General features: G+C 38.8%; 1 protein-coding gene across 1 annotated transcript in view; it reads right to left on the reverse strand.

Moving 5' to 3' along the window:
• Positions 1 to 15,160, reverse strand: part of CNTN3 (contactin 3) — a 247,909-nt gene that overhangs the window by 76,859 nt on the left and 155,890 nt on the right. Inside the window, exon 10 of the mRNA XM_007447671.1 lies at positions 14,091 to 14,241. Coding sequence (XP_007447733.1) covers positions 14,091 to 14,241 — 151 coding nt within the window. The remainder of the gene's footprint in view (positions 1 to 14,090; positions 14,242 to 15,160) is intronic.

The following is a 15,160-nucleotide window of genomic DNA, read 5'->3' on the forward strand; positions in this document are numbered from 1 at the left end:
AATGTTCATTTTGTGTGTACTCTAATAAACTGTCCTCAAGCTCTTTCTGGAATGAGGCGTGATGTTAGTAAATGAAATAAACTAGAAAACATAAAGGTATTAAAATGAGTAGTCATAAGAAAATAATATATAATAAATTAAGTAAGGTATAAGGTGTTTCAAGAACCTAAACTAGAAAAACATATAATTTATATCAAGCTTTAAAAACTATGATTTTCCCATTTATGTAAATCAATAAATACTGCAGAAAATTAAGCGCCTAATACAATCTTTAAGTTAAAGGTGCTTCCTTCTTTAGCATTTGAATGTAAAAGGTTAGAAAATATTTTTTTCCCAAAACAAGACAGATTTTATATATTCAGTCCCAATTACAGAGGTTTTTTCAGAATTGCAAGACTCTCAAAGGGTCAAACGCTCTCGTGCGCCAACAAAAACTGATCTAGCAATGACATCTACATTAAGACAGGATTATAAAATACCACAGATAACATCAGGAAGTGGAAAACACGTGCAAGTACAAAATGTTTTCTTTTTAATTAGTTAGGCAGTAAGAAATGTAACTCAGTGTACCAGTTCATTAGAACTTACAGAACAGATCATAAATTATGAGTAACTCCTTTCCAGTACAACTATGTGGGAGGCATCAACCATCACCAACAACAATCCACATGTTTATTCCTTTTTCACAGAAGTGCAATTGCACCTCACCTTATCATTCATTCAACCATTCTTCCATCCATTCCCCCCTATTTCTATTAAGGGCTTCAGGAAGGGGGAAGAATAAACTAAAATAAAGCACTTTTCATATTTTAATAGGAAGCCTCAAGTAGAAATCTATAAAAAAATCAATTTTATACATTTCTAAGAAATTGCTGCAATAAATTAGATAAGAAAATTATAGGTACTTTTAAGACATGGGAAGCGATCCAAAAAAGAATAAAATTCACTTCAACAAATATTTGTTGAGTACTTACGACACTCTAAGTGTTTTGAAAAACACATGTATGAGTAAGAACTAACCCCTATCCTTTAGAGACTTTCAATCTAATGGCGTGGGGGAGTGCACAGAGTTCACCACAACTATCAATAAAATTTGATGCTTTGGTATGAAATTTTGTATCTGAGGTACAAATTCATCCAGCTCTACCTCAAAACACACAATATCCTTTTCTCCATTTCCTCCACTGTTACCCTAAATCAAGCCTCCAGTACATCTTACCCTGACAACTCCAAGTTGCCTCCTAACCAGATTCATTGCTTCACCCTTTCTCTCCTCAACCCACTCTCCACACTACAGCCAGAGTTACCTTTTTTAACCAGAGTATGTCACATCCTGTGTTAAAATCACCAGTGACTTCTTATTCCATTTAAAATAAAATCCAGCAGTTTTATCACTGCCTTCAAAGACCCCATTTCTGGATTCTGCCCATCTCTGGGACCTCATATTTCATTATTCTCCCTTTCTATGCATGATTCTTCAGTCACTCGCTTTGCTCCTGCTTCTCAAATGAGTCAATTTCATTCCCATCTCCAGGCCTTTGTTCTGTTGGGACCTCTTCCTGCGAGGCACATCTTCCAATTCTTGGCATGACCCATTGCTTCTTACTATTTAGTTCTCTGTCCAGAAGTTACTTCCTTAAGGAGGGCTTTCTTGAAATACCCTATATGATTATACACTTTTTACCCTTAATGGCTAAAGAAATTATCTTCTTAACTTATTCATATGCTGTCTCTCCCTTCTGCAAGTTCCACAAGGAAGGGACCATATCTGTCCTGTTCACTGTGGTTTTCTCCAAGCCTGGAACAAGGCATGCCGGGTGGGTGTGTCAGATTGTATTTCCCACAGGTGGCCACAGTAAGATTTCCCATCCCAAATGCTCTCCTAGAATCTTGCTACAGTACTCTTCCATTAAGAGGTGGAGTCAAATCCCCCTCCTCCTGAATCTGGTCAGCTCAGTGATTCACTGGTAACCAATGGAATGCAAGGAAAGTAAGGTTTTGTGTCTCCTGAGCCTATAGCCTATTCAACTTCTACCTTGCTTGCTTGAATATTCGCTCCTGAAGACTTTAGCTGCCATATAAGCATTTCAACTCCCCGTGAGGCCACCATGTTTTGAGGGAACCCAAACTAGCCCACGTGGAGAGACCACATGGAGAGGCTATGGGCCTGCCAGAGAGAAAGCAGTGCACGGCCAGCCCCCAGCAGCTCCAGCTCCAGCACAAGCCTGACTGCAACCACGTGAGACACTCCGAACAAACACCGCCGAGCCAAGCCTTTCCCCAATTCCTGACCCACGGAAACCGCGAGTGATAATAAAGCGATTGCTGTCTTACACTGTTAAATTTTAGGGTGATTTGTTATGCAGCAATAGTTAGTGGGAACAGTAGGTGCTGAATAAATATTTGATGAGTAAATGAATGTTGAAATGAATAAACATGTATGGAACAGTGACCAAGTCTACAAAGATAGAGAAGGTGAGAATCCAGGTGAGATGGCCTTCTGCACAAACAGCCACAATACACTGTGTTAAGTGATACAGTTGGGCCTAAAGAAACCACAAGGGTAAAGCAGAAGAAAGTGCAATTAACCTCGCCTATTGGGCTTGGGAAAGGCTTCCCATGGTGAGTAACATTAAGCTGGGCCTTGAGTGATAAGCAGGGGTTTGCAAGATAGAGAAGAAAAGACATTCCAGCCAGAGTAAATCACAGGAGAATAAATGCAGAGTGCAGTGAGAATTCTGTCTTGTCCTCCTTCCTTTTTAAGAATTACTCAGAAGGCAATGGTAGGCACTCTTGATAATGTTAAAGGAGTCAATATTCTTATTTTGAGAGAAGTCTCCTGTTTTTTCCTGTCTTAAACATTATTACGCAAAAAAGTGCAATGGTAGTATGTTATGATATGACAGGGGTCCTCAATAAAATATTTTTTCCTTGAATTTTCAGTGAAAGCAGAGATATGGAACATTGACTGAGCCATAGGAAAATGCATGTGAGATTTTGGGGCTTGAGTGAGAAAATCTGTATGACCAAATGGATGTGGTATGGAGGGACATACCCAGTAAATAAAACATCTATGCTGAGCACGGTTATGAATTAATGTACCCAGTTCTAACGCAGAACTGGATGGAAGTAGATTCCAATGCCTAGCATTGGAATTTACTAACCTGCTTTCCCCTACCAAAATCATAAAACTGACAAAATATTTGTAAAGGGGCCCTAACTCTTATAATCCATAAAAATCAAATTTAAAATATGGATTTAAGAACCACATGGTCATCTGCAAAATTTAGTTGATATAATTTTAGAAGCCATTTGACAGCTGCAAATTCTTTAATAACATTTGGGTAGAATTTATTCATGGTTAAATAATGTAAAACTAATCTGGTTGTTGTAAAAAAGAAAGGTCTTTACCCAGTCTTGTTACTCTTAATGTATCTGAGAAACACGATGAAAAAAAATAATATTAAAAACTGTAGATTTGGGGATTAGTAGCTGCAAACTATTATTATAGAATGGATTAAGAACAAGGTGTATAGCACAGGGAACTATATTCAATATCCTGGGATAAATCATAATGGAAAAGAATATGAAAAAGATTGTATATTTTTCCTATAACTGAATCACTTTGCTGTACAGTAGAAATTAATACATCGTAAATGAACTATACTTCAATAAAATAAATTTTAAAAAACCTGTATCAGGCTTTCCTGGTGGTGCAGTGGTTGAGATTCCACCTGCCGATGCAGGGGACGCGGGTTCATGCCCCGGTCCGGGAGGATCCCACATGCCGCGGAGCGGCTGGGCCCGGGAGCCATGGCCGCTGAGCCTGCGCGTCCGGAGCCTGTGCTCCGCAACGGGAGAGGCCACAATAGTGAGAGGCCCACGTACCGCAAAAAACAAACAAACAAACAAACTGTATCAACAGTAGCAGGTCTCTTTTTTTGAGAGCCTATGTAGAAGCCACCAGAGTAGATGCTTCACATACTTTATTATTTTTATCATTGCAACTTGAGTCTACTGAGATAAAGAAGGAATGAATGTGAGAGAAATGGGCCAGGGCAGAGTTGGAAGTAATTTGTCCTTTCTCTGCCTGTCAGGGGAGATCAGGTTTTTTTAGCCAACCTCTTGCCCAGAGTTGGCTATGCCACAAGCAAATGCCACCTAACAGACCAACTAACCCTGCAAAGTAAGAATTTCTGGCCCTGTTGCACCAAGTAAGGAAATCAAGGCTCGGGGGTTAAGTAACCTGCCTAATATCACACAGGTGGTATGATTTGACCCACGTCTTTTAGAGTTCGATGCTCTGCTCTTACCGAGTACTAAAATTAAATCAAGAAGCAAATAAAACTTACGTTTAACTTCATCTGACACGGTGAATGATGTGCATAGTGATTACTATACTGCATGTCAATCACACATAAATAATGCATGCAAGTAATGATACAAATATGCAGAAAATTAAGCTGCCTGCGGTTAAGAGAAGACCTGTAGGTCTCTGTTGGTGGCTGGAGAATGGGGAATGGAGGAGAGAAAGTGATTATGATCCCTTCCCGTGAGTCCCATTTCAAACCCTTCCCATGAGTTGCATTCCAAACCCAAAGTCTTGGGTTGCATTAATTCCTCTCTTGTTTATCTTCACTCTTAAATACTAGCTTAACCTTCTCATAGGCTGTGGGGGTTATGGGGCCACCGTTTCCTCTTCTCTTTCCAGCTGGAAGCATGAGAGAAATGGAAATATGGGTTGGGAAACAGAGAGACAGAAGGAGACTGTTCTCTATTCTCTGAGACTCTTGCATATTTACACAGGCATCTCAATCTCGCCTTCGAAAAAAATCATCTTCCTACGATGTTCACCTCCTCTGAAGGACAGAGATGGTTCTCTATCTGGGAAAGAACTCAGCTTAGGCTTCCTTATTTACCTGATCATATGTGAACTTTACCTTGGACACAATCGGAATACATAACCGGTTTCACCTCCTGTCTACGCAATCATTTTGTTCAAATGGTGTCTTCCCTACTTTTTTGCTTTCCTTGGTTTCACAGATCCTTCAAAATGGAGCTACAACACTTCCTTCGAGACACCTCTCTCTATGGAACTGCCTGTCCACTGCCCCAAGATGCTGGCTGAGACAGCATCTCTCCTCTGTGCTTCTTACTGGCTTATAGACACCCCAGGAGAGACAGGGTGGCAATGTCCTGTTTCCTCGGGCCAGCCTTGGTTTCTATGTGTTGTCTTGGCGGGAATTACTAACAGGGTCCCCTTTCTCTTTCAAAATGTCCCAGATTGTAGAATAAATTATATATGGTCACTTTAATTTATACAGTCTCTCCCAGAATAATTGATGGGTAAATTTTCCACATCCTAAAAGCATGTGTGGGCTCCTTGAGGGCTCTTGATGTTTCTCATTCATTTATGTATTCCCAGTGCTGGGCACTGTCCCCAGTGCTGAATAAAGATAAGACAAACTAGTGGACAGCCCAAGTACCTTCCCTGCAGACAGGAAGCAAGGACATCAATCTCGATACAACTAACGTCCAGGTTCTGACAGGGGGCAACATCACATGTGTTAAATAAAATTCTCCTTTGTTCTTATAAATTTACCAGTGAGAGATCAATCTGGAGTTAAGGGTACAGAAGTAGAGGACTGGCTGAGATCTTGGCTGTGTACCCAAGGGTAGATGAACTGATACTCTCTGGGCTTCATTACCTCTCTGATGGTTGTGAGGGGACAGCTGTTGAGATGGGGAGACAAAGGGTGATGGGGAAGATAACCCAGATGGCTGTCTGGTGAAAGGAGCAGCGGCAGGCAGAGAGAGAGCAGTATTCCGAACAGCATGAAGAAAAATCCACTCCACTGTGATAAGAGACAGAGAAGCCAAGAAATGTGAGGAAATGCGGAGGGAATGGAGATAGAAACGACCTGGCAAATGAGCTCTCTTTCGTCATCTAAGAGCTCAAGCCAAGGGAAATACCATCTAACAGATTCGCTGGATAGTAACAGAGTCCCCAGACACATCTTTACAAAGCAAGACTGTGGCGACTAGTAGTAGCGATGGCAGAAACGCCAAGTGGTTCTCGCTCTGATGGAATTATCCTGTTTACTGGCAAAAGTTTAGATTCTACTTCGAAGTAACGTCATGCAACTACCCAGTGTTTCACAAAATGGCCAAAATGACCGGTTGGGGGCGTTTCTTGAGCTTTGAAACTCCTATACGAAGTCACTCATGAAATCAGGATGAGATGACTGTAAAATCGCATGCAAAATTTTGTTTAAAAATTAAGGTATAATTTATAGACCAAATAATCCACCTTTTTTGCTGTACAGTTCTGTGAGTTTTAACAAATGAATGTAGAAATGTAACCACTGTCATAATCAAGATCTAAAACAATTCCCTCACCCCCCAAAATTCTCCCATGCCCCGAAACAGTCAATCTCTCCACCCACTCCCAGCCCCTGACAAGCAGTGATGACTGTTTTTTGTCTGTAAAGTGTGCATTTTTCCGGTCTGTCATATAAACGGAATCATACAGCATACCAAACTCACTGTCTTTTAAAGTCAGCTTCTAACTATATGCAAAAAATACATTAAAATTGGTTAATACATTTTAAAAACATTGTCTGGATTATGGCCATTAATATTTGGGGAAAATCTTTACTTCTTTCTTTAAAAAGCATTTAAATTTCTATAGTATTAAATGCTTCCTAGAACCTTTGAAACAATTTTAACGTGTTTAATTAGAAATAATGGGCCATTTTTTTACTCTCTTCTGAATTGAGGCCATTGTAATAAAATATTTACTACTATAAGCAACAGCATTCAAGTGAAAGCCCCATTTTTAAAGATAATTGGCTAATGTGTTTTAAGTACCACTAAGTGAAACAGAAAAGCTAAACATTCTTTAAAATATGCCAGCTGGCTATTTCTTCTTGCATACCAAGCCTATTCACATTCTCCAGGGTCTTTTAGAATTTTCCTTGGCTTAAAGGAGACAAAACTTCCTGTTTTATTTCAAGTCTTTTGAAAACATGTGGATTTAAGTGAATGAATCCAACAGCACTAAAATGTTGAAATTTAGTGAAAAACCATTGGATGCTCAAAGGGTAGAGCATTTCTGTTTATAAAAGAAAACCTCCTTTCTGAAGGGTGAAAAGCAGAATAGTTTTTCTCAGTACTGGATGATACAAATATCAAACCAAAAGAAGGAAAAAAAACTCTACTCAGAATTAATATTAGTAATTTAAAAGTTTAGAATATCTGCATTCCAGGTGACCTAACTGGACCTTGACTTAATATATCAATTGCTTTATACATTGTGACTGTTAGTCATTTAAATGGTATTGTAAAAACAGGCATCCTCGAATTACATTTAAATTTTCATAAGCTTCAGAATTAAGATACAGACCCTCCTTTAATTTAATGATTTACTGTCTAATGATATGTACCTTCCTAGAAACTTCTTTCCACTGTCATGCTTTCAGCTACCATCTGTATACACGTAACACCTAAATTTCTATCTGTAGCTCAGGCCGCTCTCCCGAGTCCATTTAGAGATTCAACCTCTAAAAGTACACAGATATAGCCAGTTGGTTTGTCAAAAAGCATTTCAAACTGAAACAATTTCATATTGAATTTAACATATTTGCCCTCACCTCTGCTCCTTCTGTATTGTTCCCTGTTCTCACTAAATAGGTCTACCACGATCTTGATGCCTGAACTGGAAATTTAGGACTCAGCCTTGACTAGCATCTTCTCTCCAAATCTTTAATCGAGTCCTCTGTCCTGCTGATTTAACTTTTTCACAACCCCTCAATACTTCTCTCCATTCTCACTGCCATTTCTTTATTTAAGGCTCTAATCCTCTCCTGTTCAAACTGCTCAATTGCTGCTAACTGGGAATCTTGCCTCAAGTTACAAATGCTCCAATTCATGCTCTCTACTGCCACTGTTGTGACTTTTAAACATAAACTTGATCTTTCTCCAGGACACATATCTGGAGAAAACTATAATTCGAAAAGATACGTGCATCCCAATGTTTACTGCAGCGCTATTCACAATAGGCAAGACATGGAAGCAACCTAAATGTCCATCGACAGATGAATTCATAAAGAAGATGTGATACATACACACACACACACACACACACACACACACACACACAATGGAATACTACTCGGCCATAAAAAGAGTGAAATAATGCCATTTGCAGCAACATGGATGGACCTAGAGATTATCATACTAATCAAAGTAAGTCGAAAGAAAAAGACAAATACCATATGATATCACTTATATGTGGAATCTAAAATATGACACAAATGAACTTATCTACGAAACAGGAACTGACTCGCAGACATAGCAAACAGACTTGTGGCTGCCAAGGGGAGGAGTGGGTAGGGTAGGGAAGGATTGGGAGTTTGGGATTAGCAAATGCAAGCTACTATGTATAGAATGGATAAACAACAAGGTCCTACTGTATAGCACAGGGAACTATACTCAGTATCCTGTGATAAATCATAATGGAAAAGAATATGAAAAAGAAGGTATACGTATGTATAACTGAATCACTTTGCTGTACAGCAGAAATTAACACATTGTAAATCAACCATATTTCAATAAAATAAATTTTTAAAAAATAAATAAATTTGATCTTTTAACTGCTACCTTATTTTGTGGCTTTCACAGGAAATAAAGCCCTATTTCATTTGGCTTTGCGCGTCATTCACAGTAAGATCCTTGCTTACCTCGATGGCCTAGCTCCCTCTGCAGCCCTCCCGCCTAAGTGACTTTTCACTCGAGTTGCACTGAACATCAAACGCCTATTCTGTCCTTGCCTCTGTGCCTTTGCACAGGCTGTTCCTCCTACCTTGAGCACTCTTCTCCAGTGAATCCTAGTCATCGTTCAAGTCTTGGTATAGACTCTACATCCTCCAGAAAGCCTGCTCTGCACCCTAAATTGGAGATGGGGCCTCCTCAGGTAATCACCAAACATTCTGTATTTTGCCAAGTGAGTTTTATTATAAAGGTCCTATGTTACCTGCCTGATACCCTGAGAATCTACAAAAAATGGGATTAACTTCTCTGGTGAAAATTAAATACCTAGTGCCTAGCACATAGTAGGTATTCAAAATATTTTCAAAAGAATGAATGTGCACTTAATTTTAAGAGCTCAGGAATCACTATGTGCATTATAAGCCCTTGTTATCTATTCAGAGAAGCTTTACCAAGACCTCGGTTGGGAAGTAATCCCTTTATTACCTTAGCTTGAAATGCTCTCTCTACTTGAAAGCACTAACTGATTTCTTCAAAACCTTTCTGTAATTCAGGTGTCTCGCTCACTTAGATCTACATTACTATGGCTGATGCAAGATTCAAAACTGTAACCATGCTGATATAAAAACTTTCAAACTAGATAGATTATAATTATTCAAACATAGTGTGTGGTTTACATAGTAGACATATTTATCAATTTATATAATTTTTAAAAGACATATTTAATCCTTGAATTTTTTTTCTGATTCAGGCTTTGAATGATACTATATATCTATATAAATATATAGATATCTACGTTTATGTGTATATCATACTATATATATATATATATATATATATATATGTATGTATATATAGGCTTAATCAAAAGTGCATTTGTCAGGCTTCCCTGGTGGCACAGTGGTTGAGAGTCCGCCTGCCGATGCAGGGGACACGGGTTCTTGCCCCGGTCTGGGAAGATCCCACATGCCGCCAAGCGGCTGGGCCTGTGAGCCATGGCCGCTGAGCCTGCGCGTCCAGAGCCTGTGCTCCACCTTTTGCGGTAGTTCTGTTATGTTCTCTAGCAACATATTCCCCAAACATTCTTGACTATTTACATATTCATAAGCATGTAAGTCATCTTTAACAGTTTCGTATTGTAAACAATGTCACCAGAAACATACATCACGCCTTTATTTATAAGCTGAAGAATTCATATAAATTAGATTCCTAGAACTGGTTTCTCAGTTAAAAAAAAAAAAAAAAAGTGCATTTGTCAATAGCCCATATGCTAGGCTAGAGAAAGCTTTCCTATTTATCGTAAGTGTCTTATTCACTGACAAACCCATGTTGATCCACCAAAAAAAAACCAAATAAACAAAACAAAAACCGAAACACAAGAAAAAAAACTAAGTAAAAATTTTATAGATTTAAAATCTTGCCATAAATATCCCATCAAAAATTTTTGCCTTCTCTTATATTTTCAAATGCATCAATGAATTCATCTGTCCCCAAGATCAGATTTGAGTCTGCATGTTTTATGTTGGAACGGCCCATGACTGAACAACCACAATAAATCTATCATTTAAAGTGCTTCCCCAATTTGGCTTAAGCCTGCAGACCAAGAGGGATGGACATGGCGTTTCTGTTGCCAAGTGATGGCTGAGACCCACTCTGATTTCACAGGAACTTGGAGAAGATTCAACTCTGCAACTTGTTCCATAATTGCTTCTAGCAGCTTTTCCCCTAAGTATCAAGGCCCTGGCATATCAGTGCTTTTGCTGTCCAAAGAGATAAAAGCAAAATCCAAACCACTAGACCTGGTGCCATGTACTGAATATTAGGGTTTCCCCCAAAATTTATATGTTAAATCCTAAGCTCCAATGTGATGGTATTTGAAGGCAGGGCCTTTAGGAGGTGATTAGACCATGAGGGTAGAACCTTCATGAATGGGATTACTGCCCTTATAGACGAGACCTCAGAGAGCTCTCTGGCTCTCTTTCTGCTTTGCTGAGGATATAAGGAGAAGGCAGCTGTCCTTACCAGAATTCAACCATGCTGGCACCCTGATTCTGGCTTCCATACTTCAGAAGTGTGAGAAGTAAATTTCCATTGTTCAAGCCAGCCAGTTTATGGTATTATGTTATAAAAGCTCGAACTAAGATACCTAGGAAAGACTGCAGCACTATACAGCCTTCTACATGTTTCCTCTTTTAACCTTATTTATATACCTGAAAGTTTCCTTATTCACTGGGGAGATGTTAGAAATACTTAATACAAAGTACAGGGTAAGTAGGCTTGAAAGGGTCAGAGAAATAACTTTTATGAACATGAGACATGGTTGGAGTAACCACCACTTTCCCCCCTTTCTTCTTAAAACATAATCCCAATTTCTCATTGGGCACACTCCCACCCAGGAAAGAAATCTGTATTTCCCAGCCTCTTCTGCAGCTAAGTTTGGCCAGGGAACTAATTTCTGACCAGTAAGGAAAATTACTGGATGGGGCTTCTGGGAAGTTTCTTAAAAGGGAGTAAATGTATCTTGATTTCTACCTTCCTCCTTCCTGTCATTGGGGGATGACATTGGGAAGGATGTCTTGGGAGGCTGAAGCCCCAGCAGCCATCCTGGTTCCTGATGTGAGGATGGTAGAGCAGCAAGATAAAAGGGGCGTGCATCTCTGATGACTGTGGATTCCAGGTAGTCTTAACTGCCTACTTTCTAAGAGACCAGCCAGCCAATGAACTGCCCAACCAACCAACCAACCAATTCTATCTCTTTCAGCCACTGTTACTTCCAACATTTTATCTGTAACATAACCTCATTTTCCTGATCAGCGGATCTACAAATATCAGACATCATGGTAAATGCTTACTTTATAGCAACTGTATAAGGTGGCAATTATTCTTTCTATTTTATAGATGAGGAAATTAATGTTCAGAGGCGTTACATAACTGACCTAATGATACCAAGGTAGCAAAGTGGCCAAGTCAAAACACCAGGTGAGATTCTAGAATTTAAACTTTTTTCCTGCATTATCCCATCACTCTCTAAGGTGGGAGTAAATCTCTCCTGTGTGCCTTCAGCTAAACCTCTTAATCTTTTATCCCCTTTTAAAATTAAGATTAAAAACCTCTGCCTACTATAGGCACTACTGTGAGGACAAGTGGGTTTATAATTTTGCAAAGCATTTAAGTCCTTGGAACATAATCACTATTTAACTTATGCATACAATTAAAACTCTAAAATGTTTTTGACAACAGTAAGTCACCAGTTATACACAAACACTTAACTTTCATCATAGCCAAAATTAACTAGTTTGTGCCTGTAATTGTTTAAACTGGCTTCAACAATTAAACTCCAAATCACTAATTAATTTCCTGTTCCAGAAATCTATTCTGTGCCGCCTAGCACTTCGTTGAATTGTGTTTTGTAACCACTCAGCTGACAACTTGGCCTTGTCCTCCTGCTGTGGCAGCCTTTTAACGGAGGTGTCTCCCATAAAATATCTAAGGGAGAGCAGATTGTGTTGTCATAACCAGCTCACAAAAAAAACTTTGGGACTGTAATCTAAAAGCAGCGCAACCTGGTTGTCTGTCTGCAATAAGACTTTGCAATTTTGGAAAAGTAAATCTACATTTCTTAGTCTAAGAAATTGTTTGTTTGTTTTCCCCCATCTCCAAAAAGAATAATTTGGACCCCATGACTTCAAAGGATGAGACCACCTCTCAGATTCGGGGCTCCCTATACACAATGTGGCATTGAAAAAGCTTGATGCTTACGCCCTAGCTACAGGACTCATCCCGGCTATGTGACTTTAGGCAAATTACATAATTTCTCTAAGCTTTAGTTTTCTCATTGGTAAAAATGGAGATGATAATAAGATCTAACAGCACAGAGTTGCGGAGATATTGAAAGGGGATCATACATGTAGAGTTCTGTATTAGTTTTCTTATTCTCCAATTACAAGTTACTATAAACTTGTTTAGTGGCCTAAAACAACACAAATGTATTATCTTACAGTTTGGGAGGTCAGAAGTCCAGTATGGGTCTCAATGGGCTAAAATCAAGGTGCTGTCACGGTTGTGTTACTTTGGAAGGTCCTAGAATCATTTTCTGCTCCTTCAGGTTGCTGGAAGAATTCAGTTCATTGAGGTTACGGGACTGAGACCCCTACTTCCTTGCTGTCAGCTGAGCCCTGTCCCATTTTATAGAGGAGTCTGAAATCCCTTTGTTCACTGGCCCCCTTCTACCATCTTCAGAGCCAGCAGAGTCCCAGTCAGGGTCCCCCGCATGCTGGAAATCTCTCCTGCTCTCATTACCGTACATTTCTTTCAAACACTTCCTCTGTCTTCTTCCCCTTTCAAGTGCCCAGGTGAATACTTCAGGCAACCCAGATAATCCAATATAATCTCCTCATTTTAAGGGCAAATGGTTAGCAACCTTAATTCCATCTTTAACCGTCATTATCTTTTGCCATGTAATGTAATAATGTAAATCATATGTCTTCAGGATAAGGACATGGACATGTTTGGAGCCATTATTCTGCTTACCAGAAGCTTTCAGCATAATGCTCCAACAGGTAGTAAGTACTCAATAAATGATCTTGATAGTCAATACTTATGTTTACTCTATGCCAGGTACTGACCTAAGTGCTATATGGATATTTATGTCTTTTATCCACATAGCAACCCTCATAATGTGAAGTATGCGCTAATATCATCATAACCATTAACAAATGAGGACATGAAACACACAAAGAGTAAGTCACTTCATGTAGCTGGTAAAAGAAAACAGATTTGAACCCTGGCAGTCTGGGTCCAGAAGCTGTGCTTTTAAGTAGGCCCCATTCTGCCACTTCATTTTAAATATTATTACAGTAAACAGGAAATCAAGAAAGCTTCTGCTTAAACTAATACCTGTAAAGCTAAATGATTTCAATATAGGGCAACGGCGAGATTGGTGTTCATCTGGCATATGCTGCCGTCATATATTCTCTTTGCCCTGTGACGCTGGGCCACCAGGAGCTGAGAGAGGGCCTGGGTTCAGGGCTGGCATTCCTTTGTCATCCCAGTTTGAGTCTTAACAAGCAAATGGGGAAGAGACTCCTTTCTAAAATATTCTATATTGGAAGAGGTGAGATAAATCTCTGTTTTTAGATTTCAAAACCTGGTGAGTATCATCTTGAGAGTATTACAAACAAAAATACTGCTATTGTGGTTCTTGAACGCCTCACATTTTATTGAAATGCTACTGCATTTCACTTCATACTGAACACCTACTTTGGCATCACGATGGAAAGTGAGAAGCAAATAAATCACCACCTTTCTGGACAACAGAATACCTTTCAGTCTCCTGTACAGGCACATCTCCTTTCTTCCAGGAAGAGAGCGCCCTGGGGGAAGCTCTGGGTTTACAGTCCAAGCTGACCTCGCTGCCCACCTGCACCTGAATCAACTTTTTCATCGGAGTCTTTGAAAAGTCTGGAGCAGAAGCTAAAAAGGACGAAAGAAGAAAGAATGACAATTCGATGTCTGATGATTTTTCTTTAAATTCCCGTAAATTTCAAAGGTTGACTTTATGATTTTTTAAAGTTTCTTGACACATAAGATATCGGTACTTGATTTATTTGATTGACTGGGTACCACCTACAGGACGATTTCAATGCTTAAAAAGTTAGTCCTACCATTGTGTTTTCTGGCAAGTTCTAATTCCTGAATATGAGAAATTTTAAAGTTTACTATGAAGTTTTAAAATAGCTCAATCATGAGTTTATTAAAACTAAAAGCATTTAATAGAATGTTCTTGAAAGTTAGTTCCATGAGGACAACAGTAGGGTTGGTCTCTCTTGTGACTTCAAGGACACAGATGTGGCACAGGGCCTGGCACTCATTAGATGCTCAGTAATGTTTTTAGAATGAAGGCTGAGTACTGAATTCTTATTCTCTTGTATAAACAGTAACAAGATCTATTACAAAATTTTCATGTGGTTAGCTTTAACTTCTAAGTTGGAGAAATATATTATAACATGCATTATTATATTAAGTTACAATATTCCATTAAATACTATAATATGTAGAAAACATTATGCTGCCTAATAATGGATGGAACGCTGATCCTGAAACAATACCTGAACATTCAAGAGACATAAAAATGTATCATTTGAATTAAGTATGTTACTCAGAAAATCATCCTTCCTTTTACCGCAAATGCAGAAAAAAGTTAAGAACCGAGTGCATTTCCTCAAATATCTAATCCCCTGTCTTATGGCATCTCCCAGTTAATATAACTTATTTTTTATAAGTGGAAATCATAGAAGGAATTATACTATATATATATATGTATGTATGTATGTGTGTGTGTATATATATATATATATATATATATATATATATATATATGCATATAAAGAAA

The sequence above is a fragment of the Lipotes vexillifer genome, unplaced genomic scaffold (assembly GCF_000442215.2).
Source record: "Lipotes vexillifer unplaced genomic scaffold, Lipotes_vexillifer_v1.1 scaffold1008, whole genome shotgun sequence".
NCBI classification, from domain to species: Eukaryota; Metazoa; Chordata; class Mammalia; order Artiodactyla; family Lipotidae; genus Lipotes; species Lipotes vexillifer.